Here is an 18,738-nt window from a genome sequence, read left to right as displayed (position 1 = left end):
GAACAATGTTTTCATGGGGCACATTAGGACCCATAATCCTCATAGAACAATCCCTGACGTCTGTAAGCTACTTGAACATAGTTGCAGACCAGGTTCACCCATTCATGGCAACAGTTTTCCCTGCAGGGGATGGTGTTTATCAACAGGATAATGCAGCATGTCATAAGGGTCGAATCATCATGGATTGGTTCGAGGAGCATTCCAGTGACTTTCAAGTCATGTCTTGGCCTCCAAATTCACCTGACCTAAATCCATTAAAGCATTTGTGGTCCTACTTGGAAAACCAAATTCGTACTGCAATGCTGCCCACTCGCAATGTGAGGGAATCGCAGGACCAGTTGGTGAGCGCTTGGTATCAGATACCTCAGACTACCTATTAGCACCTTGTGGAATCAATGCCATGGCGGGTGCTAGCAGTTTTGAGGGCTAAAGGTGGTCCTACAAGTTATTAGCAGGGTGGTCATAATGTAATGGCTCTTCGGTATATATACACAGTGTAATGTCCCATATCCGGACGTCCCTTTCCAGGAAGCGTCGATTTCCCAGACACTTTTTAACAATCAAAATAAACAAACATCTCTCCATCTTCCCCTTTCCTTTAAAAAAAAAAAAAAAGGTCTTTTGACACATTTTCTCTTTTTCTAGTTTGCACTGAACCTCTGATTTATGCATCAAACCCATAAATCACCAGAAAGGGGAAGTGAAGATCTACCAAGAGCATTGAGTGACCATTAGTGATGCTCCTCCCTTGGAATGTAAGAAAAAGAGGGAGATTTGTTTTCAAAAGACCACAACTGAGTCCCCTCCCCCCCTCTTTTCCCATGCAGGTGGCTAGTAAAAGAGGCATTTCCTGGAACCTTTTTATTGAAAGAAGAAATACTGTGGAAAAGGGTAAACAGGGCAAGCATTAAGGCGGAGGGGGAGTCAAAATGGAAAATTTGATTAGGTCTAAAAGGATACAGGCCCTTGAGAAACAAAACATTCCTTCTTCCCCATACCATGTAATATTTAGGAGGCGGGGGAAAAGGGGGTAACATTCTTTCTTTAGCAGATTCTTTCAGTCATAGAAGAAAAAATAAAGAGAACCAGATCAGCGTGCCCAGCCTTTATGCTTGATTGATAGCCAATGATTGGAGAGAAAACAATAATTTGTTACTTCCCCACCCTCAACTTAAATAATCTCCTCTTTACACTTATTTTCTTTCACAAATAAGGAGGAAATGAATTTTTCTCCTCCACCTACCCACCTTAATGAATGACAGTAATTTCCCTTTCTTGCTTGAATCATTCTAGTTAAAAATGGCGGATTATTATTTTTATATGTCAATTTTTTTTCGTTTTCTATATTTTAAGCAATAATATTTTTTTTCTAATATTTCATATTTTATTGAGTAGATATTCTAATACGAAAACATTATTCCCCTAAAAATAATGTTTATTTATTTTTTGCTTCTTAGATTTAGATCATTTTAAGCTTTGTTCCAGAATGACATGAATTTCCCCTTCCAGCTTGAATTGCTCTAGTTCAAAATGGCGGATTAATATTTTCATAACTGTTACATTTTTTTCGTTTTCCATATTTTCAGCAATAATATTTTTTTTCTAATATTTTATATTTGATTGATTAGATATTCTAATGCTATAACATTATTCCCCTTAAAAATAATGCTTATTTATTTTTTGCTTCTTAGATTCAGATCGTTTATTAAATCATTTTAAGCTTTGTTTACCTCGGGGGTCTATTATACGGACTTCTGGAAGTCCCACCGATTCCGAATATGCGACTTTACATTGCATGTTTAAATTTTTTGAATATATATATATATATTCAAAAAATTTAATCATAAGATTTCATTAATCGAAAAATTTAATTTTTCTTAATCATAGTGGAAAACTAATTTCTTAAAAATCACACATAGAAACTGAACAAGTTGAGCTTTGAATTTCTACCACATACATGATTCATATATGATTTTCTTCGTATTTGTAAAGTTTAGTAAATAAAGAAATATTTATAAAACAGCTTTGAAGCATAGCAAGTAAATTTCCGTACAATTTTACTCATAGGACACTTAAAGGGTTATAAAGAAAAGTTTAAAGATTCCATGTTTGAATAAAATTATAGGCCTAGCACATTGAACTGTTTAAAATAAAGAGTTTGATTGAAATCTCACTTTGTTTTTCCCCTTTTACAACAATTTTAAAAAAATAAAGAGAAACAAAATAGATGATAGAGATACTATTATGCCCAAAAAGGGCATAATAGTTATGTTTAAACAAATGATTCTTAAACTACTGTTTGATAATTTATAATACATATTGATTTAACATAACAGTTTCGATAACAATTTAGATTTTTCGAACAAAACTTCAATTCCATTAAAATAACAAAACTTACCTGTTCAGTCAAAGTTCTTTTACTCATTTTTTCTCTGTCAGTTTTATGCTTTCGATCTGCACCTTTCGGCTGAAAAAATTTCAAAAACATTTAACTATTTTATAGCGATAATGATTTTAAAGATTCTATATTCTTTGAAGACAAATGCTTCTATGAAGAACCATTGCAAATTTAAAACATAACATGACTATCAATACATATAAGTATGAATCTTAAAAAGCAAATACACTGGTAGCATTATAATAATGATCAGCATACTCACTTTAAACACTTTTACTTGACAGGAAGCTACATGAAGCCTCTGGGTATAATTTTCAGCATCCGAGAATGTTTCTATTTGTATTCGAAATGGGGCTCCCTTTTCTCCACCATGTTTCTTTGGTGTAAATTCCGTACTAATGCAATTCAACTAAGAAAACGTAAAACAAATAAAACTAAATTATCCAATAAAATTTTAATAAACTACATTGATTATGATCAAAATGTAAAGTAAAAATAGTGATAAAATATCATTCAAATACTTATTCGGAAGATAATGTCACACGCATTTATTAAAATATTCACTGAAATGAATAAAAACATACATTTATGTGCAAGTATGGTTCTATTTAATTAAATTATAATAGCTCTATTATAATATTTTTAACTATCTAACTGCCATAATTTACAGTCCCAACTACGTTATTCTACTGTTTAAGAATAAAACTCTATGTGTGTAAAATTTCTAGATTACCTTTCTATTTCAAAACTGCACAGACATTACTGAATTGATTATTAAGTATTCAGTTTTTTCCAATTATGTGCTACAATTAACAAAATAAATGCTCGTTCCATTAAAAAAAATGATACCTAAATCTCTATTTTGGTAAAGAATTTTCCTTTTATTAAAGATAAAACTAAATTGAATAACACTTTAGCGCCACATCAATTAATTAAAAATACAGTAAAAAAACCATTATTAAGACAATCCTAAACAGGGGACTAGTAAAGGCTATATTTCATTAAAGTTATTTTTCCATACATTTGTAAGAATATTTCCTACTTTTTTACACTTTTTTTCAACATTTGAAGACAATTTTTCTCAGCGCATTAGACAGAGTACCAAATGAAATAAAAGAAAAGAAAATATTTTGAAAAACAATTACTTATGTAATAGAAGTTAGGTCATATGAATCTTATTTATAAGTAAAGTAACAGATGTAGAGCATCAGCTCTATAAGTGTTAGATCCAGTTTTTTCTGAACTTTCAGCTGCAGGTTTCCTCCTCATTATTCAATAGGAAAATTATATGTGTCAGGTAAATTTCAGTACAATTTTGCCCATGGGATCAACACTACGACAGTAAAATAAAATAAAGTTTGTTATTCTAAAAATATTAGGTTAATATATTACAATTATACAGTTTTTAACTATTACAACTCATTAGTGTTTATAATACTGACTTGTATATTATGAGCACAAATATTTTGTCACAATTTATCATACAATTAAATGCAAAATAGAGAAAATCACTTTGTAATATTCCTTTTTTTAAAGAAACTACAATTCACATCTATCTTTTATTTTAAAACAATTCACAGATAGAAAGATTAGCTGTTGTTGCTTAATTACAACTCATTTGAGATTGCTTATTGATTTGAAATTGAATATGTTTATACGTATTTGTTTACTTTAATTTGAATTAAGTTTAATTTCAATAAAGTTTATTTTTTATATAAAAAATACTATACATTCATAAAACAATAAATTTCACTAATTATTTTTCTTGTATTCATAAGAATTTACCTCCCATCCTATTAAATATTGTAAAGAACATAAAAATGAATTTCCTTAAATAGAATACTATATGAGTTCATTTTAAACTAATGTAGAATAAAATATTTTGGTATAATTTGATCAAATCATTATATTTAATTACATAACAATTTTTATGCATTTAATTCATCATCTAAATAAAATAAAAAAAGAATATTGTTAACTTTATAATAAAAATCACATACCCTAATAAATACTCCGGTTTCATTAGTAGGATCCCATAGAAACTCAGAAAGGTGGATATTATTTGGATCATTCTGTACTTCATACACGCCATATGACAGAGGAATGTCTAAAAAATAAACAGATTTAAACTTTGTAAATAAATTAAGTTATTTAACTTGATATCATATTTGTTTGAATGAACTTCCAAAACGGGGTACATAACTTCAATTGTTGAGGGAATACTATGTCAAACCATAGATGCTAACTGCTCTGGACAACACAAAATATTTTTAAAATACGGTAGAGATCTACAAACTAAAATTTGTAAATTTTTGGTTAATTTTGATGACTTTTTAAAACGCTCAGCAAGGCTTATACTTCATTTACTTACATACTTATTTACATACTTATATTTCATAAACCTTTAAATAATTTAGAAGAAGTGGTGATTAAACACCCTATCGATCAAATTTACTAAACCAAGAATCTTACATTCAAATACTACCATTCAAAAATATTTATCCGCTGTCTGGAGCAAAGTTGGCATCTCTGTTAAACGTGTATCCACTTAACAAAATCTAATCAAATCAAATGAGTACTAAAATTGTTGCAATTAACTCATATTTAATTGCAGAAATGAAATTTAATAATTTAACAGGATTGCCACTCAAATAGGGGGGGGAAATTCCCTGTACAAATTACACACAATATAATGAGATGAAACTCAATTACTGTACTCTTGTGTGAGCTACATTGGGCTAACTATACAAGATTTAATTGCAAGAAATCTTAGAGAGAAAAAGGAACAACTGAACACAATAATGCCATAATAAATAAAATAGTTTAGTATAGCTGAAATACCCTTAAATAGCCCATAGGTTGCGCTTTGAGCAATCACCATTCTTTAAGAGACGAAAATAAGAAACAAAATTCTCTGCATTTTCCCAGTTCATATAGAAAAAAAAAATCAAATCTCTATGCTATTTTAGGTGATTTTTTAATTCCTTGTATTTTACAGGTTTTCCCTATAGAGTGGCAACCCTGTCACAGAAACTAATTTTTTTTTCTATTCCAAATACTACCTTCATGCAAGGAGGAAATATTATAATATGTGTTATATCAGTTATGTATAGTTAAAAAAAATTATTAAATTTTTATTTAAAAAAAAACTAAATCCTCCCTTGACAGCTTCAAGAGCAAGTAAGGAATAAAAATAACAAAGTAATGGTACACGGTAACAAATTTACGTAAGTAAAAACAGTGAATTATAATATCAAAACTTCTTTAAATATAAGCTGACTTACCTATTTCCAGTATTCTTTCACCAATCCTCTGATTTTGCCATTGAGCAATTTGTTCTTTTTCACAGTACTGCAACCGTCTTTCTTGAAAACCAACACGAATAATGCTCTAAAACCAGAAAAAAAGAGGATTAAATCTTAAACTTAACAATGATTTTCGTGAAAACATTTAATGTAACAGCCCTTAAAAATTCATACATTAAATTAAATAGCTGTAGGCACTTCTTCTGGAAGTGAAATTTTACATCAAATTTCATCCCTAGTCTTTTTTCCAAATAAGTACTTTACAAAATTCTAGAATTTCCTACAAATAACAAGTACAATACAATCTTATTATCTATATAAAAATGAAAGTTTTTTTTAAAACTAAAAATGTACTTTTGATTAATTTTAAAATGGGGCTTATCATCAGGCAGCCTCCAGTTCAATTAAAATTGATGCCTCACAGAAGTTGTATCCTTTCTTTCCAAACAAAATAATTTTATAAATTAACTATTTAGAGGTCTTTCTAATAAATCTTAAAAGATAAACAATTTCTTACAAAAAATTGCCATTCAACAACGTATTAATGGAACCATTATTAAACCAATATGTATTTTAAATTCGTGTATGTAACTTTTGGCAAGCTTTATATAAGCACATTTATTTATGAAATATATGTTCAGATTTGATAAGTAATAAATATTTATACTTGATACGTAATAAATGATTATACTTGATATGTAACATATCTTTCTGTAATAAATAGAGAGTATTTGATAATTTGTGAGGAAAGTATTTGTAATGCATTTGTGAGGATCTTTCTCATTTTAACTGAGATACTTTTTTGAAAGACATAGGATAAAAGAAAGATTAAAATTTAAAATAATTTACTCCAGTAAACACTCTTTTAATTCAAACATGTACAATTTAACAAATTCATAACCTGAACCCACATACATTGGATAACTAAATTTCTCTATTAATATCTATTTACATCAACTCTTATGTTAAAATTTTAATTTTAATGTAGGAGTGCAGTATGGTGTAATCATGAAAAAGTTTATAGCTGTTTTTCAAGTTAATTTATAAAAAATTTCAAAAATACCCAAATTAAAAATGAAGTAGTAACAAATTCAAGGAGTAAAAAGAATAGATATTTCAAGGAGTAAAAAGATGGATATTAGAATAAGATGGATATAAGAATAGAAATTTTAGATATTTCTATTTCTTTTAAGAGAACTTTATTTAACTACAACATGTACAAAGCAAATAAAATTTTAAAACTTGCTAAGCAACGTAAAAAAATTAAGCAAATTAAGAAAATTGGCTGGGGCCCCTGAAAGCAATGCAATTTTTCTGTGGCCCTCTTAGGAAAAAGACTGTGAACCCCTATTTTAATAAGAATTTTCCTACTTTATACTATTTTGCATTGATTTTTCAAAAATCCAGAGAAATTCTCCTCCCTTGCTGCTTTGGATCCCATTTGATTATAAATTTACTATATGGGAAAATAACAATAGAGTTGAAAATTAGAGGGGAAAAAAAGTTCAGAAGATCGATGAGATTACGAGAAAGATGAGATTAAAATTAAGAGTAATGATTATGAGAATAAAGGATGCATTCATAACAAGGGCAAAATATTTTAACCCAAGTGCAATCCACTGGTTTTCATTTGATAACAGTCACCCTTTGATTCAGATTTAATAGCATTTTTAGCATCTCAGCATCTTTAATAGCATCTCAGTTTAATATGCATTTTTATATAGATTGACAATAAATGATTTTACAGAAGAAAAAAAAGCAGTATGGTTTTGGTTAGTTATGGTATCAGTGATGAAAAGATTTTAAAATTAAACAACTCAGAGTTACATCAATTTGTTAAAATGCTAAGCAAGCAATAGATTGATACAATTTTTTTTTTTTAAAAAATGAACAATTATTTAAAAGGATATCTGAAAAGAATAGAATATGAGCCAAATACTTTTTCAAATCAATATTAAAATGTAAGAAAAAAATCAAAAGCAATAATTATGAATTTTATAAGTGATTATATATTACATATAAAGTGCAGAGAATTTTATGATATTCACATTTTGAGCTAAAAATACACCCTTTTATTTTTTAAATATTTTGAAATGGATAACTACTTTAAATTAATACATTCCAACTTTATTTTTATTACCAATACATATTTTTGTTAAATCAAATTTAGGAAAAATCCAATTTCTTTTTCTTTTATTATCATCATTTTACAATCATGGGAAAAGAATTATTAAAAAATAAGCTCAACAAATAAATTGTTAGATAGCATTTATTATCCTTATTGCATTAAATATAATATTATTGTAATTATGAAATTCCAAGTTTTAAAGTACAACTTAAAAAAAATGCAACAAGAAGTCAAAATGATATTGTATAGAAATGAAATAAAAGAAACTTTTTTACAAAAAAATTACCAAAGCGATCGAAAATAACTAAAATGACATTATTGTAAAATCTAACTTCAGAATATAACTTTTTGTTAAAATAATAATGACTTGTGTTAATACATTTAAATAATTGATTTAGGCAATAAAGGAAACAATAACTTTAAATTGATGATTTTTCTCACCTTGAGCATTTTCCCTCTCATTTCTGTCAAATCTCCAAGTTTCTTAAGTTTAATTTCATAAGATTGTGCTGAAAATAATAAATATATCACTATAAGTTTAAGATTTGCTTAAATGTTTAAATAAAATAAATTTTAAACAAATTCATTTATAATAAAGAAAACAGCATTAAATACACATATATAAATAACAGGATAAAGACTAAATTTTTATAAATGTCTTACTAAATCAAATATAATCAAGGTAACAAGAAAAAAAACACTAGCTAACACAAAACTAATATTAAAATACTTTTTGGCACCATGAGGGAATTAAAATTGCCTAGAATATCAAAATTTTACTGACAATTAATTTTAAAATATTTACACATATTGATAAAATTTTAAGATCTGAATACTAAAGTCGATTCATTAAATATGTTTTTTCTAAAACAAACAGAGAAACTTCGAAGCAACTTTAATGCTACATCATTATTAAATATTTATGACTTAGAAAAATAAAATAAAATCACAACTCGAACTGTAGTAGAGACTTCTAAATTTCATCAGATTTTTCTTTTCTTTTGCTGAGCTATTTACAGTGTTTTTCAATTTATCTCAATTTTTTTAAAAATTCTAAAAATTCCTTTATTTGATATTAATTTCAAAAAAATTAATAACTTAAAATTAAACCTTAAAATAGGAATACTTTAAAAGTCGATGAATATCTGAATTCAATTAATTTAAAAAATGTCGCCCACACCTTCGTAACTGAAATGCAATAAGTTAAAAGGTATAAAATAAATATCTTATATAAAACCAACCTTGATTTAAATAGGTCATTGTCTCTTCATTGATTTTAGTTGCGATTGAAGTTGCTGCCCCTAACACATACTGAAAACCAGAATTCTTTAAATTTGGTGGTAATTCTCTGATAACAAAAGGTGGCGGTGAATCAGAAATCTGCAACATTTGACTCAACATGTTTGGACTTAAAACAGAAACAGCAGCAACGGAAGGTGAACCAGTAGACCTCAAATCTGGAACAGAAGAACTGTGACGGCACCTACACATGAAAAATAGGAGAAAAATATCAAAACAATGCATTTTTTACTTAATGTAATAAACTCAATTAATGAATTCAATAATAGAGAGATTTTGTCAAGTGTTATAATTTCTCTTAAATCTAACACAACACTACTAGAACATAACACAAGTCCCAGTTCATGATTTCAAAACAAATTTTCATAATTTTTTTTAAACAGCATTTTGTTTTCAATTATTATTTTCTTTTCTTTTTTGTTTTAGAGAAATTATTAAATTGATGCAAGTGTTAGTGAATGCATTTCCCATTCATGTAATTAGTAAAATAAAATTTAAAAAAACAGAAATTTTTCAATGAACCATTAACCAGAAATACTGCTGTTTTATTGTGTTTTTTTCAAGTCTCGGTATCACGTTTATCTGAAGCATTACACAATACATTGTTCAAATAGACAAAAGGAATAATAATGTGTTATTTTCCAGTACTGTTATTTTTCTATGTGATTGCACAGGTCAATTCGACAGTAAAAATAGATTTAGTATATTATCTAACAGTTTTAAATTATAATCGTTTCTTCAGCTTTTCTTATTATGGAAACATGTCACGCTAATACAATAAAATAAATATTAGATCAAAATAAATTTCCAAAAAAAAAAAATTCTAAAAGAATTATTTACATAAGAATACATTGATATTACTCAATATTGCAAATTTAAGCATATACATTTTGTTTGTGAAAGATACATGCAACATTATATTTCATTTAACATAGTATTTACACTGTTATTGTTTATCAAATTAGTATGCTCATCAGCCATTTTCCACTTCTTTTAAAGGTTTGAAAAAGCTCTTTGAAACATTTTCTGGCTGAATTATTTTAAATTCCCTATTTCAGAACATTAACCTTCGTTTGAAATAAATTTCTACTCTTTTATTCTTCTTCTTCATTTAAAGTAAATTTCCTTTTCTTCAAATTAGTCAAATTTTTTCTGGGGGGGGGAGCATTGCTTGTTAGCCCTTTGGATAGACTCTTCAACTATGATTTTGTGCCAGATATATTAAAAGAAATAAATTAATTAAAAGGTCTATTTCCTTTAAAATCCATATGGTTTTTTTAACATTTTTTAGGCATTTCCATACAATTTTTCAAATTCTGATAATTTTAAGACTCTCGAATTTCAATATGTGCTTAGTTCGGGATATTATCCTTTCTAATTTCGTAATGCTCAAGATCGTTTTTTCTGCCATTTCCACTTCTTTTCTTTTCTTTTTTTCTGAAATTCATAATATGTAGTCATTAGCATACATGAATTTGAGAAATCACTTTTAGACGTGCTTGATTTGTGAAGATTTCATCACAAACCCCAGTCTTTTTTTTAGCAGCTATTATTTATTTTTTGGCTATTTGCATTTGCCATCTAAAACTTTGATGCTTTTAATATGTTATCATGACACAAGAATTTTGAATTAGAGTCAACACTTATTAATCTCACAAATTTGCAATGAATTTATCAGAAATCAATGTTATTTTCTGATCCTTTTTTTTTTTGTAGCCCTTTCTAAGTGTTTTTCTTTTTTTCAAATTTCATTATTTTTACAATGCTGTAACAATGATACGCGAATTTAGGTAATTAAGTTTTTACATGAAAGGTTAGTCCTTTCCACAACAAAGCTTTTCAAACACTGATGTTTTTAATAAGATGTCATTATGACATACGAAGTTCTAATTCGAGGCATCATTTTAAATTACCTTCGTTCATATCGATTTCGCCATAAGCTCACATCATTTTCTGATTTTGTGTTTCGGTAGTTATTCAGTTTTTTGGCTGTTTTCATATAATTTTTCAAATTTATACATCATAAATGCGATATTACTACACGCAAGTTTTGAATTTGTGTTATCAATTGGAAAAACGCTTACAAAGAAAAAATTTGTGACTTTTTCGGGACTTTTATGGTTTTTATAATCGGTAGACACTTTGTTAATAGCACATTAGTAAAAAAAAACTCTACAAATAGCATTATCACTAAAGATTGAAAAAAAAGGGCAGCATTAATGAGGGTAAAATAAGATACAAGATTAGAAATCTCTAAAAAGTTAAAGAATACAATGTAATATTTCAATATTCATAAAAAAAAAAAAAAAAATTTAAAATATTTAATACAATTATGAACTAAATTGTGATTATATATTTCAAATTATATCCAAATAATAGATATTTAATTTTATTAAACATAAAAAAGTGAAAGAAATNATTTGCATGCAATGAGACTCATTTTTATTCAGTTTTTTGGCAGTTTTCATATAATTTTTCAAATTTATACATCATAAATGCGATATTACAACACACAAGTTTTGAATTTGAGTTATCAATTGGAAAAACGCTTAAAAAGAAAAAATTTGTGACTTTTTCGGGAATTTTATGGTTTTCATAATCGGTAGACACTTTGTTAATAGCACATTAGTAAAAAAAAACTTTACAAATAGCATTATCACTAAAGATTGAAAAAAAAAGGGCAGCATTAATGAGGGTAAAATAAGATACGAGATTAGAAATCTATAAAAAGTTAAAGAATACAATGTAATATTTCAATATTCATAAAAAAACAAATTTTTAAAATATTTAATACAATTATGAACTAAATTGTGATTATATATTTCAAATTATATCCAAATAATAGATATTTAATTTTATTAAACATAAAAAAGTGAAAGAAATATTTGTAGGCATTTCTGAAATGGACTGAAAAATTATTCATTTGTCACATTATTAACAAAACCTAAATGAAATAAAAAATTATTCCTGAAAAAATAAAATTTAGTGGAAAAGCAATTTATAGTATCAAAGAAAAGAAAAAGATAACTTTCAATTACTAAACAATCAATGCAATCAATACTAAACAAGATTGAAAATAACAAATTTTAAGAAATTTCTTCATTTTTTTATCATTAAGGACTACAATAATTTAAATTTAATTAAATAATTTGTACACAACATTTTACACACATCACATTTAACTAGATACTAAAGATTCTGTTTATTAAAATTACAATAATTTTGTAAAAATAAAAAACTTTCCTTAGAAGTTGAAACAAAAAAAAACCTCTTAATATAGAATAAATATACAATTAAAATATTCCATTTTTTTCATGCATAAAAGAAGAAATTTATTGTAAGAAAATATATATTAAACTGTTTAATATGCATTGTTTAATTATCCTGCTAAAAAAAATGTATCTTTCAAAATCTTTTTTAAAAATGCAAAAGGACCTTTAAATCAAAACAATACATTAAAACAACGATTGTTTTGTCTTTCTATGATATGGAAAAATTTGCTACAAGAATAAAAAATGTATAATTATTTGGTGTTAGAAAACATTTTTTAGCTATAAAGTTGAAATAGAAAAAAAGGAATTTAGATAAATGCCCAAAACTTGACTCTTTTCCTCAGAACAACATGTGAATGATAAAAACTTAAAAGAAACAATGCAAAATGATGAAAATAGTAAGGACACAGGTGACAATAAAAATAATAATAATAATGGTGAAGGATAAATTTTAGGTGCCTAAGGATGCAGAATACATATCCATGTGCAATGCAGAACCAGCCCAGAACTAAGTTCATTTACTAAAAAACAAGCTTTTAAATTATTGAAAGAAAAATCAAGGACATCAAGAATAACTGATGAGTGAATAGTAGAAAGAATTTCATTATTGAAATGTTTGTTTTGATTTCAGAAGACTTTCCGAGCATTTGCACAAGTTTCATATCTGTTTTCCACAAAATAGGAGTAAAAGGTAAATGAAATTGCTTAAATTAAAACTTGGAAACAGCCTTTTTGAAGGTAGAATCAATCATATGTGGCAGTCACCACTTTTGAAAATAAACAGCATAATCACCTCATAAAAATAAAAACTTTACCTTTCAAAACTTAATTCATAAAATTGTAAGATAACCAGTGATATTCGAAACAAAATTGCTACAGTAATTTAAAATAATAATTTTTTTCATTCACAGGAAGAAAACATTCACAATATGAATAAAAAATATATTAAACTGCTTGCTATAGACATTTAACAAACATATCTGAATTATTTAAATTTTAATTTTTAAACTGGAAATAACAGGAAGTGAAAATGTTCTCACATTAAAACTAATGTAATTACCTGGAACTTTGTGAACTGTCACTATTTTCCTTATCTTCACTGCTAACACAAAATCGTTTGATGGCGCTAGTAACATCTTCATCCCCACTTAATGCTAATCTAGTTTTCTTTGCTTGAGCAGAATAGGGATTTCTTACAGGCTCAACTGGAGGAAAAGGACTCTCTCTAGACGGTGAAACATCTCTGAAATAATGATTAAAATAATTTTCAATAAGGCAAGTATATTGCACGCATTCATTATTAATAAAAAGCTATGGTTGGAGTTTTTTTTTTTTTTTTCTTTTTTTTTTTTTTTTTTTTTTTGAAAATTCTTTATTTACAAATGGAGAAACTCAATACAATAATCTTGAATAAAATAAAAATGCTGTTAAAAATTTAAGACTAAATTACTTTTTTATACTTGAAGGAATAGCAAAAATTAATTACATTCAATTTAGGTAATCAAAGGATTAAATAACCCTTTTTTCTTAATAAATTATAAATAATAAATTTCATTTTTAATAATAAATTATTTAATAATAAAATAAATATTCAAAAATAAATTAATTAATTTAATTATTCATTATGAGCAATCAAAATCGTTTTCAAAAATATTCAGTCATGAAATGGAAAATAGTACAGGATAAAATCATTGTTTAAACTAAGAAAACTAGGAGAAATAAAAAAATTTCATTCATACATTTGTGTTTGCTGATTAATTAACAGGTTTCATTAAAAAAATAACTAAACCATAAAAAAAAACAATAAAATATAATTGCACAATAAAAACTGGAAAAATAATCTTTAACAAACATCAATCATCTAAATTTATAAAATCTCAATTTTGCTTTAAAAAAAAATAATTATACATCTATGCAAATTAAATCTAAGAACAACAGAAATCAATTTTAGAATAGAAATTAAGGTTTCGATAAAAAAAAAATAGATTGACTGACACAAAGAAAAATATAAGATCATAATTTAAATTTGCCCTATTTCATACAGGAAATTTCTGAAAAAGAAGAGAAAAGCAGAAAAAATATCTAAAGTTTTACAATTTAAAATACATATTTTAGCAGAAATAAAAAACTAAAACATATTTACCCATTTTCATGACTTCCAGAATAATCAGCAGTTGAAACACTTTGAATCAAAGAATGCAAAGGTGCACTATCAACAAACAACTACATTAGAAATGTATTTTGAGTTAAATACATAAAAAAATAAGAAAGAAAAGGAAAAAAATTTAATATTAAATTTTAAAACAAGTATTAGATATGGTTTTCTGACTAATTTTAAAAAAAAAAGTTTTCTTAAGAAAATTTGCATGCAATGCAAACTCATTTTGATTTTGAAAAATTTGAAGAGTTAGAAAAATCCAAATTAGATTTAGAACATAAATATTAAAAACGTTCTAATACAAGAAAAAAAAATTTAAAAAAAGGTATTAAATATTTTTTTTTCAAATAATATTTTTTGTTCAATATAATTATCTTCATATATGTTTTAACTAACCTTAATCCTGAACCAAATNAAAAATCACTATACAAATATGGACGTAAAGTGTTTTAAAATAAATTGTAAGGTAATGATAAACTGTATAGTTATTAATTACTGTATGAAGTTAATGATTGCAGTACAAATTTCAAATAATTATACAGTGAAACCTCTTGGGAGCGACCACTCTCCATACCACAGTAAAATGTTCGTAGATGGAAATTGATCGTTCCTAGAGGTTACCTTCATTAACTTTAAATTCGTTATCACAGGTAGATGATTTTTAGCAAATGATTTTAATTTTACTTAGTGTCATTTTCTTGGTGCAGAAATGCCACTTTTGTTGGCATCATGAAAAGACGGGTTGATGATTAAAATTAAGCATCTACGAAAATGAATCCAACTGATATAATTATAGGTAAAAACAAATTTACCAATTATGAATTGATAAAGCCATTTTAAATAAACAAACAATTATGTTTTTTTATTTAAGTTTGCCTTTAATTTTATATCATAAAAATTAGTTAGCTTTAAAATATGAAAAGAGGTTTGTTTGAGATGCTTGTTTTTTCCAAAATTACTTTTTTTTCTAATTTAACTTTCAAATCTAAAAGTAAATCATTAATTGCACTCTGATTGCAACATGAGGTTGTATCGTCAAAAAGAGCTCTCTAAGTTGAATATCTAACACAAATATTTTAAATGCATTTTTATCTACTTATTTGTTTAGTTACATTTTTTGTTTTGATATTTTTTCGTGTTTTGTGCAGATGTTTGCCCTGTCTTGAGAGAGGTTCTAATGGTCTCTCCTAAAGGTTTTTCTCAACACAAAGTCTATGGAAAAAATTCTATGCCTCCCAAAAGTGGTCGTAAATACAGGTGGTCCTACATAGAGGTGGTCTTTCCTGGAAGTTTCACTGTATATTATTTTTCTATTTCTGATGCAGGCAATCTAAATAGATTTAAAAATCAGTTCAGAGAAACACATCACAAAAAAAAAAAAAATTTTAATCGTTTTTAAGCCAAGTCAAATTGTTTTCAAGCCAACTCAAATTGTTTTATATCCATAAAATAATAATAAACTATATAGTAAGTATATACTTCTAAAAACAATTTCAAGATTATTAAAATATACCTCATATCATAGTTTTCAGTGCCAAGTTCAATACCCAGACATGATAAGCTACCTTCAAAGTCAGCAGCCAATGCTACATCAATAGCATCTCCAGTCCAGTTCTGAACCGTTGACATTACAAAACTAGAAGATTTATCTACAAAAATAATAAGTAATTTACTATAGAGAATTACAAATATTCTTTTTATAAATAATTTTATACTTAACAAAAAACTATTCAATACCAGTTTTTTTGTTAGGTTAAATATTAAATATTCTATTAGAAAAATATTAAATATTCTTCTAAATATTATATACCAGGAGTAAAACTTAATCACTGGTTCAAAGGAACAGAAACTAAAGGATATTCATAAATTCTGTCTATGGAAAAAAAACTCCAATAGCCATTTGTCTGGAACAGTGGCAATTGCTATGGTTAAAATGTTTAACTATTTCAAGTAGGGATGTCAGATCAATATTTAAGGCAGGTTTTGGCTCAAGTTAGAGCGAAAAAATGAATCAAGAGAAATAGAGATCACGCCTTTGATATGTGATTTCTTGTTTTCATCGCAGCAGTTGGCCTCAGACTTTGTAGCGAGGGGAGTTTTTTCAATAGACAAACTATAATCTGCGCACATTTTGACTGGTCCATTTATGTCACAATCAGATTTTTTCATAACAACGTAAATAAAGTAATTTTAAATAAAAAATTACAATTCAGAGTGCGTAGTGTTCACAATTACGATGAAACATGCTATTTTGGACAAAAACTCATATCAAAAATCAAAGCGTCAAAACATCCTTTTACTTTGATTGCTGGTACAGAAGACCATTTATAATTATTTTTTCGTGGCCCAAGTAAAATTTTAATGATGCAAAATTTAATTTTTTTCTCGGTCATCTTAACATTTTAACTCAATACTTGCTAAAAACATTAAATTAAAATTTAAAGAAAGCGTTCATAATTTATGAAGTATGTACAAAGCATGTACCTATAATTATAAGAGAATATGTAAAATTTACTTAGAAAGTAGTACATGGTTATAGCAACAAATTATACCTGTTATTTTATCTCCTTCAGTGATTTTTCATTTTTTTAAGTTTATGAACATTGCTGTCAAATTTACAACCATTTTGTTGTAACATGCACAGATTTAAAAACTCATAATATATAGATACATATAAAGTGAAACAAAGATGAATGGGGTTGAAATTCAGTTCATTTTAACTGCTGTAAACAAAAGGAAATAAATCATTCAAAATAATGATTTAGGAAAATCCTATTTTCGATATATTTTTGTTAAATTGTTGAAGCTCAAACAAATATGTAAATTGAACTACAAGAATCATATCTTTGTGCTTTAACAAGAGCAATGCAGTGATCATTCATTATAACACCTCATGTTACGTGAAATAAGTAAACAATAACTTTTAACCAAACAAATAATGTAAAAGAGAATATTTCCATATTAGTACCAGTTCAATCTCTCTACAATCCTCAAGATCCAAAAAGAAATTAAAACTTTAAAAAACTTTTATCAAAAATATGTAAAGGATTTCTGTGGTGGCATCCCCTTCCGTGATGCCTTTTTTAATTTTCTGTGGCTCAATGCCCCAAAGTAGTTAAAAATTGGAGATTACTTTGGAGCAGGAACCAATATAGAAATCTTCCCAAAGAAACTTTACACTACATGGCTTTATGGTAAGTTTTTTTTTTTTCCAATGTCCTTGGTTAAAAGAAAAAGAAAACATAACAGTATTTACTACTAAAACAAAATATCTGCAAAATTGAGGATAATACTACTATATTTAGAATTAGAAAAACATAATTTTTTAAACTTAAGCTAAAATCTGACAAAGCTTATAAATAAGATAAATGCAAAAAAAAGGCATTATTTAAAACTGTAAACTATTGATACTAAGATTTTTGGGCTTTTAACATGTAGACACTTTCAGACCTTGATTTGAAACGTTTTGCTTTAAGGGATTTAGCCTATACATTAAAATTAAAAGCATGAAGAGAAAATTTTATATTAAATATTTACGTGTTAAAAATCGTTGATTCAAACGAGATTTATTAAAAATAAATACATAGAAAAAAAACTTTCGATAAAATTCTACCTTTATTCACATAAATAATATTAAGGAACACAATATTGAGGTCAGAAATGTCTTTAAAAATACTAACATTCATATTACTTAAAATCGACAACATTTAATAACAATTAAAAATGCATTTGAGATCTTTTTTTACATTAATCTGGAACTGACATGCAGTTATTATAAATTTAAGTTTTTGTTCTTACTTACAGTCCAAAGACCTTTACGATGTAAACAAACAATATACACACAGCTGATTTTCAGCCAAGCTAATAAATTCCCAAACTATTCGAAATAAAAATAAATCGTTATAATAATAAAAGATTAAATTTTTTTCGCATGAAAATTACAGGAAAACGACTGGTGATTAAGAAATTTACATCTGATAATTAAAAAATGCCAAATACAAACGAAAAAAATGGAAGTAAACAAAACATTTACGCAAACCTGCGCCCCCTGTTTTCGTAATCGAAACAGTAATTTTTCGCAATTTTTTTTTAATTTTAATCGTTTTAAATATTAAGAAAGTGAATAATTTATTTTAGCTTTTTATCAATATTTAAAACATTTAATTGAACTAAAAGAA

At 26.5% G+C, this 18,738-nt stretch overlaps 1 protein-coding gene across 7 annotated transcripts in view; it reads right to left on the bottom strand.

Annotated features, from left to right (window-relative positions):
• Positions 1-18,622, bottom strand: part of LOC107443362 (transcription factor CP2) — a 33,857-nt gene extending 15,235 nt beyond the window's left edge. For 2 of the 7 annotated variants that reach the window (XM_016057207.3, XM_071178340.1), the window contains exons 1-10: positions 18,363-18,617; positions 16,074-16,209; positions 14,546-14,611; positions 13,463-13,645; positions 9,073-9,314; positions 8,273-8,340; positions 5,683-5,788; positions 4,399-4,505; positions 2,661-2,807; positions 2,399-2,467 (exon numbers count right to left, since the gene is read on the bottom strand). In XM_016057207.3, the coding sequence (XP_015912693.1) occupies positions 2,399-2,467; positions 2,661-2,807; positions 4,399-4,505; positions 5,683-5,788; positions 8,273-8,340; positions 9,073-9,314; positions 13,463-13,645; positions 14,546-14,611; positions 16,074-16,189 (1,104 nt within the window). In that variant the 5' untranslated portion in view covers positions 16,190-16,209; positions 18,363-18,617. Of the gene's footprint in view, positions 1-2,398; positions 2,468-2,660; positions 2,808-4,398; positions 4,506-5,682; positions 5,789-8,272; positions 8,341-9,072; positions 9,315-13,462; positions 13,646-14,545; positions 14,612-16,073; positions 16,210-18,358 lie in introns of all 7 variants that reach the window. The other 5 variants (XM_071178337.1, XM_071178339.1, XM_043048418.2 and 2 more) reach the window with 4 other exon arrangements.
• Between the last annotated feature and the right edge of the window lie 116 nt (positions 18,623-18,738).

This window comes from Parasteatoda tepidariorum, chromosome 3 (assembly GCF_043381705.1).
Source record: "Parasteatoda tepidariorum isolate YZ-2023 chromosome 3, CAS_Ptep_4.0, whole genome shotgun sequence".
In the NCBI taxonomy this organism is placed as follows: domain Eukaryota; kingdom Metazoa; phylum Arthropoda; class Arachnida; order Araneae; family Theridiidae; genus Parasteatoda; species Parasteatoda tepidariorum.
The sequence above is the reverse complement of the archived record's forward strand: the minus strand, read 5'-3'. Positions and strand labels throughout refer to the sequence as shown.